This window comes from Sinocyclocheilus grahami, unplaced genomic scaffold (genome assembly GCF_001515645.1).
Source record: "Sinocyclocheilus grahami isolate Dianchi unplaced genomic scaffold, SAMN03320097.WGS_v1.1 scaffold440.1, whole genome shotgun sequence".
Classification (NCBI taxonomy): domain Eukaryota; kingdom Metazoa; phylum Chordata; class Actinopteri; order Cypriniformes; family Cyprinidae; genus Sinocyclocheilus; species Sinocyclocheilus grahami.
In genome coordinates, this window is record NW_015505619.1 from 194,885 (window position 1) to 208,937 (window position 14,053).

The 14,053-nt window shown below is 39.3% G+C and overlaps 1 protein-coding gene across 3 annotated transcripts in view; it reads left to right on the forward strand.

Annotated features, from left to right (window-relative positions):
• Window positions 1-8,339, forward strand: part of LOC107552063 (poly [ADP-ribose] polymerase 14-like) — a 14,749-nt gene extending 6,410 nt beyond the window's left edge. For all 3 annotated transcript variants that reach the window (XM_016233869.1, XM_016233870.1, XM_016233871.1), the window contains 14 exons: window positions 219-422; window positions 742-969; window positions 1,086-3,505; window positions 3,702-3,938; window positions 4,109-4,318; window positions 4,411-4,519; window positions 4,623-4,772; window positions 4,879-4,941; window positions 5,039-5,221; window positions 5,346-5,552; window positions 5,648-6,253; window positions 6,363-6,511; window positions 6,627-6,801; window positions 6,891-8,339. In XM_016233869.1, the coding sequence (XP_016089355.1) occupies window positions 219-422; window positions 742-969; window positions 1,086-3,505; window positions 3,702-3,938; window positions 4,109-4,318; window positions 4,411-4,519; window positions 4,623-4,772; window positions 4,879-4,941; window positions 5,039-5,221; window positions 5,346-5,552; window positions 5,648-6,253; window positions 6,363-6,511; window positions 6,627-6,801; window positions 6,891-7,171 (5,222 nt within the window). In that variant the 3' untranslated portion in view covers window positions 7,172-8,339. The remainder of the gene's footprint in view (window positions 1-218; window positions 423-741; window positions 970-1,085; window positions 3,506-3,701; window positions 3,939-4,108; window positions 4,319-4,410; window positions 4,520-4,622; window positions 4,773-4,878; window positions 4,942-5,038; window positions 5,222-5,345; window positions 5,553-5,647; window positions 6,254-6,362; window positions 6,512-6,626; window positions 6,802-6,890) is intronic.
• Window positions 8,340-14,053: the final 5,714 nt, after the last annotated feature.

The following is a 14,053-nucleotide window of genomic DNA, read 5'->3' on the forward strand; positions in this document are numbered from 1 at the left end:
AAAAATTGAAAAAAAATAAAAAAAAAAAAAAAATTTTTTTGTTTTTTGCCCCCCCCCCCCCCCCCCCCTTCTGCATATGCCTGGTTATGTTGTTAATAATTGATACAAAATATTATTTTGTTTGTTATCTGTAGCTGACACTGTTAGCTGACTTTATACAAAAAAATATTTAGCATTGAGATTGAATAAAATATGTGTCACTTTTATTTTTCCTAAAGATCAAAGTGCCCTGCAGACTGATGTGGATGTGAAGAAACCTCAAGAGTCAAGTGCGGTGGTCCTGGAGGACCTTCCAGATGATGTTAAACAAGAAGTTTTGACTCTTTTGGTAGAGATCATAAGCAGTCTTTCTGAAAATGACTTTAGCATGGAATTAATACCAGAATTAAGAAAAGCTGTTGTGACTTTTAAAAATCCTAGTGGTAAGTTATCCTATAAAATATACATTTATATTTTTTTTATCATAATTTAAACATATTTTACTTAGTCATTTTTTTATTTAAATTAATTTAGTTTAATCTTGATAACATAGCACTTGGGGTTTACATGATGGTCTTTTTTGGACTGGAGAAAGTATTGTATTTGAGTTTGTATGGCTGAAAATTATTATTATTTCTTTTTTTTTTATCATGATTTAATATTTTGCTTGTATATATAGTTGTATGTTGTTATTATGGCTTGATTCAATGTGTTTGGCACTTTCAGTAAAATTTTATTTTGTAAAATATTTTTACTTCACAGCTGCAGAAAAGTTCCTTGAGGACAGCAGGACACATGAAAAATTCAAGAAGAATAATCTGAGGGCCCGTGCACTGGAGAGAAGCACATGTGTGCGGGTGGAGGATCTTCCAGCTGAGGCTACCAAGATGCTGCTGGAACTGTATTTTGAGAAATGGGGCGGTCCAGTAGAGGAAGTTATCACAATTCCATCAGAACAAGCAGCCATAATTATTTTTAAGGAGGAAGAAGGTAAATACATTTGCAGTTGCTGATATTCTTTGCTATTACAGTTAAGACTAGACTAAATAAAACTTTTCAACATCAATGCATTGATTCACTATGCTTACATATTGCATTATTTTCAGCCAAAGAGAGAGTTTTTAAGCAAGAGAATAACATCTGTGATGTTCCAGTCAAGATATATCCCTACTTCAAATCACTTGAAACGGTCTTATATGGTGGCAAAAGACCACATTTGAAGCTGGCTGAACCCATTACACTCAGTGTACATCCTGCCATCAGGGAGTTCATCCTCAAGAAAGGGCAGATTTCCTCCATGAAAGACCAGATGAGCTCACACTTCTGCCAAATAAACATGGACAAACCTGAAGTTTTGCTCAGTCCTGATCCAGCATTACTGAAACAGAAAGGAGTTACCAGAAGACACATTAATGGCTGGAGTGAGAATACCATTGATGCCTTCAAGAAAATAATCTCAAACTACACAATATCTGAGTGGCCGGTGTCACAAACCTTGTGGTCTAAAGTGGAGAGTGATGTTAAGGAATTAGTAAAAGATCAGGTTTTCATAGATTTGGATGCCCCTAAAGGGGTGCTGACATTGGCAGGAATGACCTATGAGATAATTGGACTGAAATCAATAATGGAGAAAATTTTAGAGAGGGCAACAAAACAAATTGAGAGAGAGAAGAACAGTGTGACAGAGTACATGGAGATTTCTCCTGCCATGTACTCTCTGCTTGAACAAGATGGCCTGAAAAGTGCTGTTTCTCCAGACATGCACATTGACTACAACAAAAACTTTAACAGATTAGATTTATCAGGTCTTCATACAGAAATTCTAATTTTCAAGAATTGGGTCCTTGAGAAGAATATAAATATGAAACAGAAGCACTTACAGTTTAACTGTTCGATCCTGGAGTTCCTGAGATCAATGGATTGTAATGAAATGTCCAGAGATCTCTTCATATCTCATGGAATAACTGCTGTCTACACAATCGAAAATGGAGATGTTGTTGTGATTGGAAGCACAGAAAGAGCACTTGCTGAGGCAGAGAAGAGAGTGAATACAGTTCTCACAACCAAAGACCTCACTGTAGAAGATCATGGTGTCCTTCAAATGCCAGCGTGGCAGGATCTCAAAAAGCAATTGCATGAATTGTTCAATACTTCCAAAAAGACATCTGTGATTATACATTTATCTAAACAGAGAGACAAAGTAATGGTGACTGGATTCAGAGAACCGGTGATGGAGGTCAGTGAGAACTTAGGATGTTTCATTGAGAAACACACTAGAATTGAAGAAACGGTTCGTGTCAAATCACATGCCGCGGTTGAATTAATAAAAGTCCGAAAATCACAAGACTGGCAGCATTTTATTAAGTCTGATGAGGTGAAAGTCCGTTTTGATTCAAAGAGACCCTGGATCAAACTGTCTGGACAGCGTACATTTGTTCAGCCAGCTATGACTCTGTTTAAAAGGTTGGCAGATGCTCTCTACACAGACACACTGATAATTAAAAAGGCAGGAGCAAAGAAGTACTTCATGGAGCAGGGTAAAATGATGCTTTTAATGCTGTTGAAGGAAAAAAGATTTGTGGTGGTTCTTCAGGAAGATGATATGCTGGAAGAGGAGGAAGATGCATTTACTGAAGGTAGTTTTGACGATATTGGTCAGGTCTCTTGTGAGGTTCAGATGCCAGGTGGAGTAACTGTTACAGTCAGGAAGGCGGATATTTGCAAGATCAATGTTGATGCTGTGGTCAATGCTGCTAATGAAGATCTGAAGCACATTGGTGGTGTAGCTTTAGCACTTCTCCAAGCTGCTGGACCAAGTCTGCAGCAAACCTGTGACCAACACACAAAAGCAAATGGGCCTCTGAAGCCTGGAGAAGCTATCATCACTGATGCTGGTCGTCTTCCCTGTAAATATGTAGTGCACGCTGTTGGACCTCGCTTCACCGATTCAGACAGACGCACCACTGTTCAATGCCTAAAACGTGCTGTGAGGGAAAGTCTGAACCAGGCGTCAAGCAGAAACTGCTCCTCTATTGCAATTCCAGTTATTAGCTCAGGGGTATTTGGTTGTCCTCTTGATCTTTGCACTGAATCGATAGCTAAGGAGGTGTGTGAGTACATCAAATATCATAACCACAGAGGCTCCAATAGCACATTAACTGAAATTCACTTGGTTGACAATAATGGCAGTACTGTGAATGACATGACTCAAGCTGTCAGAAAGGAGTTTGCTGCTTATAACCCCAAAATGACTTTCCCTCATCAAGCCAAACACCATGGGCATGGTGCTTATGGACAAGGCTATCGTTTAAATGGTCGTGGAAACTATGGTCAAATAGACCAAGGTTTTGAAGTTGTCAAAGGTCGTGGTAATAGAGACTTTGAAGACGAAGCACACTGGAGAAGAGAAACTTCCAGCTATGGTGGCAGACCAGATATATCTGAAGGATTGAGTGTTCTTAAGACCAAAACTATACAAGAGGGACTAAAAATCATTCTGAGCAAAGGGAACATTCAGGATGCGAGTGTAAGTGAATCTAAGATTACTTGTTATTATAAAAACATAAAGATAGTTATTTATGTATTTATTGACTGAATGCCAGTAAAAAGAATCCTAAAAACCTTAATATAAGAAATATCTACCTGAGAAGCAACCCTTCTTATGATATTACACTTGAAAAATTCCTCTCCCTTTACAAATGTATCATTTGTTTCTTTTGCAGGCCGATGTCATTGTAAACACTATATCGGAGGACTTGGACCTCAGTAAAGGTGCCGTCTCCAAAGCACTCCTACAGACTGCTGGTCATCAGCTCCAGTCAGAAATCACCAGAGCTGCTCACTCAAACAATGTGAATTATGGTGAAATGGTCATCACAGATGGTTATAAACTGAAATGTTCCAAGGTCTTCCATGTTGTTTGCCCATTTTGGCACGGTGGACAAAACTCAGCAGATAAGGTGAGACATACATTTAATCAACCTCGATCAAATGTATCCTTGTTTTTCAATGAATAATTTTTATGTTGAATTTAAATTGGATAATGCAAATGTGTTCCATATGTAACATATTTAGATGGTACTTTCTTAAAAATAATAGATAATAGATGTATATATCTATATTTTAAAAGGTAATCATTCAGATCATTAGAGATTGCCTGAGAACAGCAGAAACGCAAGGAATGGCTTCAATCTCCTTCCCAGCTATTGGGACAGGGAATCTTGGCTTTCCTAAAGATTTGGTGGCCAGAATCATGCTGACAGAAGTCCAGAAATTTAATTTCACAAACCTTCAAGAGGTAACTGTGATTGTACACCCTTCTGACAAGGAGAGTATAGAGGTGAGTGAAAGAAATTTAGATTGAATTTAGATATTCTACCATATTTGCTCATGTTAATGTTATCTTGTATATTTCTGTGCTTTATCTATTAGTGCTTTACTAGCATCTTTAGACATGGGATTCAGGGTCCCATCACAAAAGGAGCACATCGACATCTCATGCCTAAAATGAATCTTTTTGCCAAATCAGCTCAGACCTCTGGTAACACTTTCTTATCTGAAGTCCATCACACTCATTTTTTTCCCTGTTGTCTACAGAAAGCATATTGAACATTATTATGAATATATTATTTTCTTATTATTAGGGGTCATTGGCAAAGTTTCCTCTCCCTCTCTTGGGGTGCACACTATGCAGCTGGATCAGGTGACTCTGGAGGTTTCATCAGGAGACTTAACTAAAGAAAAAACTGATGCCATTGTCAACTCCTCAAATCAGACATTTTCACTGAAAGCAGGTCAATACAACTTTACATACATGATTACTTATTTTGGTTCCATTTAAAATTAATTTCACATTCAAAGAGAATTACAGTGTAAGTGCACTTTTTATTTGTAATCTAGGAGTATCCAAGGCCATTTTAGATGCTGCTGGAGTGCAAGTTGAACAAGAATGTTTACAGATGGGTTTGTATACTTTCAAATTAGACATTTCTTCTAATTTATACTGAAACAGAGATCTATTAAGCTTAAGATGCTATAGGTATACATGTTTTTCCAATAGTGGGGTCATCAACTATACAGCAAACAGAGATTGTGACCTCATCCGGGCAGCTTCCATGTGGAAACATCATCCATGTCATTGGACGCAATAGTCCATCTGACATTAAGGATGCTGTTTTGTCTGTTCTGAAGTTATGTGAGTCACAGAAGATTACTTCTGTTGCCTTCCCAGCTCTTGGCACTGGTAAGATGCTTTGTGCATTCTTACTTTTCTACACCTAATGGTTGCAGTCTATTGATGATGTATTTGTTTATTTATTTATTTATTTTTTACTTTTTTGGGGGAAAATATTTCTCTAAACCTTTAGGTCAGGGAGGTGCAAATCCAGCTGATGTTGCAGATGCAATGGTTGATGCAGTTGTCGACTTTGTAAAGAAAAAGAAACCGGTGCATGTAAGGCTTGTGAAGTTTCTTATATTCCAGACAAACATGGTGGCAGACTTCCACCAAAGAATGATCAGAAGATCTGGTGAGAAAGTAGAGGAGGATAAAGGTCTGCTTACCAAAATTAAAGGTCAGTAAAGAAATATAATGCTCTTTACATCTTTTCATGTGAATAAGTTTAATAAACAATAATTGACCCCTCTTTTATTTCTATCAAACCTGTAGACTTCTTCTGGTCGGGAAGTTCAGACTCTCCTGCAAATGAAGAGTTTGTAGTTGTTGGTGAAGAAATTGAGCCAGCTGTGTTTCAGCTGTGTGGGGAGACACCAGAGGACTTGAGTGAAGGCAAGGACATGATCAACAGCATGATATTACGGGAGCATGTGACTATCCCAATCCATGATCCAGCCATTACTCATTTCACCAAGGAGGATGGAGAAATGCTGAACGCCATGCAGAGGGAGCTCACAGTCAGTGTCCGGCTTGAGAAGAAACGCCAAGACTCTGTCATCACACTGGAGGGTCTGACAAGAGACGTTCACACTGCAGAGAGTCGTATTCGGGACATGATCAGAAAGGTGGAAAGAAATGAAAACCGAAGGCGTGAGGCTTTTTTCATTAGCAGTGTGGTTCAGTGGCAATATCAGGAAAATGGACGGAGCATCAAAAACTTTGATATATTGACCAATTATGACCTGGAACAGGCCTTTCAGAGGAAACAGCCTTCAGTGAAAATCAAGATTAATAATGTTGAATATGAAGCCGATTTAGTTCGCAAAGAGGCCACAAAAGGGAGTCTGAGGATTGAGCTGAACAGAGTAGATCTGGAAGGTGAGATGATTTTAGTAATAAAAAAACAGAAAAATGTGTCATTAGCTGCATAAAGTTGTCTGTTTGAAGGCCATCAAAAATTAGTTTGGGGTCATATTTTTGTCCACAGTTGCAGCTCAAAGATCTTTGCCTTCAGACTGGGAGGACATGAAAGGACAGTCGGTTGTTCTTGTAAAACTCACAGCAGGCTCAAAAGAATATGCTGAAGTGGAGAAAGAGTTCACAAGCACCGGACTATCCAGTAACAGTATCATTACAGTAAGACCATACTGAGAAGGAGGAGCAATGTGTATTTAATAGTTTAAAACAGTTCTGTTGTCTAAATTTAGTACAATGGTGTAATACTGTTTTGTTAATTTTTATTTGTCTGTAGATTGAAAGAGTCCAAAACAGTGCACTTTGGAGAAACTACATGATCAAAAAGGAGGAACTGGAAGACAAAAACAAACACACGAAAAATGAAAAGCGTCTCTTCCACGGCACTGGCCCTGATAAGACAGATCAGATCAACAATCACGGCTTCAATCGCAGCTTCGCTGGCATGCATGGTATCAGTCAAATTCAGTATAAACTTTATTTGTGCTTGTATCCATTTGTCTTTTAAATCAATCATGTATTACTCTTATTCTGTTTTTAGGAGCCATGTATGGGAATGGTTCATATTTTGCTGTGGACCCAAATTACTCAGCCCAAGGCTACTCTAAACCTGATGTCAACGGACGCAAACGCATGTACCTCGCCAGGGTGCTTGTTGGAGATTTCACAAAAGGAAAGGGAGGCCTTCCTGTTCCCCCTGCGAAGAGCTCCAATAGTGCTGATCTCTATAACAGTGTGACTGACAACATGAACAAGCCAACCATGTTTGTGATCTTCAACGATGTACAGGCTTACCCAGAATACCTAATCACTTTCCAGTAATGATTGTGAGATCTCGATTTCTGTCAATTAGTGTTTTTGTTGCTATTTTGATGAAGCTGAAAACAATATAAAATATTTACAAGCAGGAATTACAGAAAATGATAGAATAATCTTTGCTGTGTAAAAAAAAATAAAAAATTAATATGAGAGAACCGTAAACCTCCTACTTTTGTGGTTTAATCTTATGGTTCTCTTCTAACCTTATATGGTTAATCAGCAACAGTTTATTTTTATCCTGCTAATTTAACATATTGAGTAAAAGCCTACTAAAGAAAATGGGTTCAAGCTGAACATTTCTGTTTTACAGTGGAGTGAAAGACCACTGTAAGACCACATCTGATTCAAATGAAATTAAGTAACATTAAACTTAGCAAAAGTCTTGACTGAAATACCATTTAGCACATAAAGCATTCTTTGAAACCTACTTTAATAATTTCAAATAAACCTCATTTGATGTTACTAATTACACTGCATCACATAATGTTGCAGTTAACTGCTAGAATTAAATTTTTTGAGATTTGTGTTTATGTGAAGAGTAAATATACTTTTTTTGTTCTTAAAACTTTAGCTCAGAGACATCCATGTTTCAGAATACACTGGATACAAAAATATATGTTTAAATGTTACATTGGTTTATAAATGTTACATCTTGTTTATTGAATTCATGAATTGTTGCCCTGACATGAGGAAAATTCTGCCATGACTGTGCTAACCAAATCATTAATTTACTTGCTCTAAATGCGTGTGTCCTAGAAAGAGCATAGTATGATTAAATATCTATATTTGTTGCTTCACAGTGACACGGCTCAGTAACAAATATTCATCAGGAAAAGCCACTTGTTTAATTACGTTGCATGTTCATGCAGGGCTTTTCTTTTTTGTGTGCAGAGGCCCTTTGCTGGAGATTAAGTAAATAGTGTTGCAGACAACACTTACGAATCCATTATTTATTAGAGAGCAAATCTGCGGTCCTAAAATAAATGATTTTAATGCACATGAAAATTCAGTGATGATGCATACAATGCATAGTATTAAAAACATTCAAGACTTTACTGAAAACATTTGCCCACCCCTAGCGCTGCCCCTGATCTCCACTATACTGCAATGGTGATTTGCTTTAATAGTCGAACCTTCTTCTCTTTGTTTATGGATTTAATATACGTAGCCACACAAAGATGAATGACATGAAACAGACTTGTCCTGCAAAAAGTAACGTTTAGTTGAAAGACAGGCTAAGTGCACTTTGTTAGCCTCATGACATGATGACAGAGACTCAAAGTGTATGATAAGAGACCTGCAGGTAGACTTAGTTGAAGGTAGGCCAGTCAGACGAATTAAAGGTCTATCATAACTTACAGGTTTCAAACCTGATTATACGCATGCTGTCTTTCTTGGTGTAACCAGACTGATCAAATTAGTAACCAGTCGTATTATATTGGAAGACCAGACACTTCACTGGTAATAGAAAATCACATCAGAAACATTCAGCCTTCACATTTCTTTACCCATGTGAGAAGTTCAGATGTTGGAGGGCATCAGGATGGAGAGCTTAGTTGTTTTTGAATTTTTTATTTGCATTTGCACTTGATAGTGTGCTTTATTGTTGGTATTTGAAACATCTGACTACTGGTTTCAGCTTTCTTCCTTCTTTTAAAGGAGTCTGTCTCCCCAGAGGAAATAAATAAAGCAGACGTCATGCTTTTTCAATTTGTCATAAAATTTCAGTTACTTTATTGAGAGACAGCCATGACTTTTAATGTACATCTTTTCTAGTGTGGGGACCACTGTTGGCATACTTTGCTTTAGTTTTTTTAATGTGTAAGACCCGAAATGATCTCCCCATGAAACCAAACCTCAGGAAGTCAAAACAAAACAGATGCCATGCAACAAAACAATAAAAATAATCTGGAGAAGATATGATATATCTTGTGAATCAGTTGTTTTTCCCTTCAGGTTTAGTATTGTTCTAAAGGTCTCCGTGCGATTGGTAAAATAGTCTCAATTTCACAGCAGTCACTTATATTATGAAAAAGATTGAAAACATTTGAAGAATTTTTTTTTTGTCCAAAAATCCTCTGTTGTGTGGTGTCATTACAATTATTTAACTGCTCCCAATCAAAATTAATTTTTATCAAAAGAAAGCAGTAGGCGGCAGATAGAGGGCCCTATCATACACCTGGTGCAATGCGACACCAAGCACGATGCAAGGGTATTTTTAGTTTCAGCCCGACGCAGTTATCATTTTCATGTCCAGTGCCACATTGTTTAAATAGCAAATGCACTTGCACCTTGCACTTGCACTCTGTTTGCCCATGGGTGCGCTGGTCTGAAAATGAGATGTGTTCAGGTGCATTGTTGGCACGTTGCTATTTTGAGGCAACTGAAAACGATTGTCCCATTGACTAACTAAAACCTCGTCTGAAGTCAATGGCACAGTATTTTTGTTACTTATTTAAAGGTTGTGTTAGTAATAAATGCCTATAAGCGGGTACCCAATGTGCGTACACTGCTTATTACACACACAGGGACACGCAACAGCACACAAACATGCCAAATATTAAAAATGAATGGATTACAAAGTAAAAGATTATTATCGTGTACATAAATATAAAAATGCTTACATGTCATATAGTCATTGCATGTATCAAAATGACCTATTTGTTGTAAAGACTTTGGTGGAATCCGGCTTGTCCCATAGATGGTCTTCTTCGTCTACTTATGTCTTTCCGGCAGTGTAGACGCTACTAGGCGTATTACTGCCCTCCACAGGTCAAAGTTTGAACTAAATTCTTATATACAGTCCTGCATTATGCAAGAACTGAAGAACTGCCTCAGAGATCAGTTTATGCTTATCACTGTGTCCAAACAACGAAGTAACAGAAAACACTTCAACTCCAAGTTCTGCCAATTTATCAAAAAGTGCTTTTCTTTCTACATTATACTTCCTACATTCCAAGAAAACATGCCCTACAGTTTCCATATTCCCACATTCACATAATCCAGAAATATGCTTAACTATGTACAAAAAGTAATTTAACCCACAGTGCCACAACCTCAATCTACACAGTAACTGAGTCCCTATGGGATGGACAAGTGCAAAAACAACTTTTCCTAACTTTAGGTTGAATAGAAAAATAATGTCTACCCTTGATTTCCTTTTCCTATCCTCTCTGCCATTCTTTAATTAAGCCCTCTTTAACTCTTTCCCTCAGTTCCACCCTCCCCAAGAATACATGGATATATATTTCTCTTCCTAAACTTTCCTTCGCTATATAATCTGCCTGCTCACTAGCAGATTTCAGTTTTCTGGAGAAGCATTCAGTCTGCCATGTAAATAGCGAATAAATTAAGCGAACATTGCAGAAGCGCAGGTAAAAGACCTACACGCATTATACCTTCGCCCACACCATCTGATTCGTCATTGGGCCAGTTGGGTGGTTCTTATAAAAGTGCAAATGGCAGCCTGTTGAAGTTGGTCAATGGAAACAAATGTGTTGCTATTAAGTCTGTTAATAAGCTGAGAATGCAGTAGAGTGCAGAAATGTCTGAGGCCCCGTCCACACGGAGACACGTTTAGATGTATACGTAAAAATTTTGTATCATATCGGCGTTTCGTCCAGACGGATCCGGCCTGAGTTGGCAGGAAAGCATTTACATTTTTACCTTGCAATGTTTTATAACGAGACTTTTATTAGTTGTTATCTTTTGTTGTATGCATCGCTGCCTGTAACAACTAAAATAAACCTCTGTTAATATGTCTGTGGGCATAATATTTTTTTGTAACGGAATCACATAATTTTGAAAGTGCACAGCCATTTCTAAATTGAATGGTTCGAGGCTTCTAGTATCTTTCTTAAGGAGGTCAACAAACTGAAATTAATGTAGTTTCAGTTTCAGGTTGCTCTGTTGTAACCTTACAGTACACAAATGTAATACCTGTCATTCTATGATCTATAACATAGATCAGTGGTTGAGGTGACACAGGCTAAACCAGGGGTAGGCAAGTTCGGTCCTAGAGAGCCGCAGTCCTGCAGAGTTCAGCTCCAACCCTGAAAAAAAAAACTCACCTGCCTATAGCCTTAGTAATCCTGAAGACATTGATTAGCTTGTTCAGGTGTGTTTGATTAGGGTTGGAGCTGAACTCTGCAGGACTGCAGCTCTCTAAGACCGAACTTGCCTACCCCTGGGCTAAACTAACCTGAATCAAAATTCCCAGTCGCAGGCCACACACACTCCCTTACTGTATGTCTGGGATATGTATGGATATTCATGTATGTCTCGCCCACAAAATAAAAAAATCACAGAAACTCAAAGTCTCATAACACCGGAACTTTACCACACTACTAGACTGATCTGAACATGAGAATATGGTTAAAAATAACCTTCATATTTACTTTTAAAGAGAATACTATATCCTGCAAGGTTCTGTTCAAATAACAACAAGTACAGTAATAATCAAGTACAGAAAATAGTTATTTAAGATATTGAGGGGTAGCATCTAATTGTTATATATAAATGATATAAATCAATATGTACATTTACTGACATAGTCACCATTGATAAGCTACTACTAAATATATTGTAGAAACATATTGTCAGACTCCGGTCCATGTTTTGTGTGTGTTTTTCTCCACAAGTGCCGTCCTTACCCTTATTTGGTCCCTCCTGTTCCTGTCCTCATTGTGTGTATTCGTCTTCAGCTGTGTTTTGATTAATTCGTTCATTTGCTCCCAGGTGTGTCCCATTGGTGTCTGTGTATTTAAAGTGTTCTCAGTTCCTAGTTCTCGGTCTGCTGTTAAGTGTCATTTTGGTTTGCCTGATGTCTCCCATCCTGTGATCCCCATGGCTGTGAGCCTTCATTAAAACCTTTTTGATTTACTTTATTCCTCGTCTCCTCGCTCGTTCCTGCGCTCCCAGTGTGTGTGTGTGTGTGTGACAAAACAGCAGACCATAAACAGTAAGCGGCGCTCCTTCTCCCATGTTTTGTTTTCTTTTATTTATCCCTGTTTGTTCCCCGTGGTATGAGAACTGCTGTCAAGCGTGCCGGCCGCGCCGTTGTCAAATTCACTGGCCGAGGCTCACTTAAGCCCAGCGGCCGCTCAGAAGACAAACCCACCGGCGCTCCGAAGATAAGCTCACCGGCCGCACCCGTTGTCAAGTCTGCCAGCTGTGGCTCACTCCAGCCCGCCGGCCGCTCCGAAGACAAGTCTGCCGGCAGCTCAGAATTCAAGTTAGCCAGCCGCTCCGATGTCAAGCCAGTCGGCCGCGGCATTCTCAAGCCCGCTGGCGGTTCCTCTGTCAAGCCTGCCAGCCTCGGAGCTCGCTCCAGTGTTGGCTCCAGCCCCAGAGCTCGCTCCAGTGTCGGCTCCAGCCCAATCATGGCCAGGAGTGCCATTCCTAGTTCCAGAGGATCCAGTTCCTTAGTCACGGCCAGGAGTGCCGTTCCTAGTTCCAGAGGATCCCGTTCATTAGTCATGGCCAGGAGTGCCGTTCCCAGTTCCAAGGGATCCAGTTCCTCAGTTTCGTCCAGGAGTGCCGTTCCCAGTTCCAGTGGATCCAGTTCCCCAGTTTAGGCCAGGAGTGCTGTTTCCAGTTCCAGTGGATCCAGTTCCTTTGTCACGGCAAGGAGTGTCGTTCCTAGTTCCAGTGGATCCAGTTCCCCAGTTCCGGTCAGAAGTGCCCTTCCCGAGTATAGTCCACGGAGGGCTCCAGATCCTCAGTTAAGCCCCGGGAGGGCTCCAGATCCTCAGTTAAGCCCAGGGAGGGCTCCAGCCCCCGGTTATGGCCCACGGAGGGCCTTCGGAGCCCGAAATCTTCCCCAAGTATTTTTTTTGGGGGGGGGGGGGGGGCAGTAGGGCTTCAGCTATAGAGGCCTGGGCGGGGGCTGGGGCCGTGGCCTAGGAGACTGCTTTGCCATGACCTCCTGAGTCCCCTGATCCACCATGGCGCCCCGAACTGCCAGATCCGCCACGGTGCCCAGAGCTGCCAGGGATCCCGGAACGGGCGTCGCCCTGGAGGCCTTCCGTCTGGTTACTCTACTCCTAGAGGCCTCCAGAGCGGAGTTATGTCAGACTCTGGTCCATGTTTTGCTCCTCATGTGCCGTCCTTGCCCATATTTGGTCCTTCCTGTTCCTGTCCTCATTGTGTGTATTCGTGAAAAGCGCTATACAAATAAACTTGAATTTAATTGAAATGACATCATTTTATTTGATTTGAAAGTTTAGTGATTTGATAGTGTGATACTGTGAAAACCAGCCAATTTAACAGGAATTTTGTCAACAGAAAAATTACATTTCAACAAAAAGTCTATGCCTCCAAGAGTATTAAATATATAATTAGGAAATACATTCCAAGGACTTTCTCTATTCTTCATAAACTCTATCAACCATTTAATTTTGAAAGTGTCATTGAGAGTATTATAATCTAAGACCTCCAGTCCCCCTTGCTCTTTAGGATTACAAATTACCTCCTTTTTTAAATAGTGTTTTTTTTCTCCAAATAAAGTTATAAAGAACCTGATCTAGATCTTTAATAATCTTGGGAGGCACATCTAACGATAATGATGTGTAAACAGATCTAGATATACCTTCTGCCTTTGACAATAATACCCTCCCAAATATTGAGATGTCCCTCATTAACCACAAATGAAATTTCTTTTTAGTTTTCTCAATAATTGGTTCAAAATTTAACTGACTCCTATATTTTTCGTTTTTACAAAGTATTACACCTAAATATGTTAATTTGTGTTTAACTGGAATATTTTCTATTTCTGAAGAGGAGCAATCTTTGAGGGGAAATAATACAGATTTATCTAAATTCATTTTAAGGCCTGAAACACCAGTGAATTCCTCAATATATCTAATTATTTTTGGTACTTCAAAT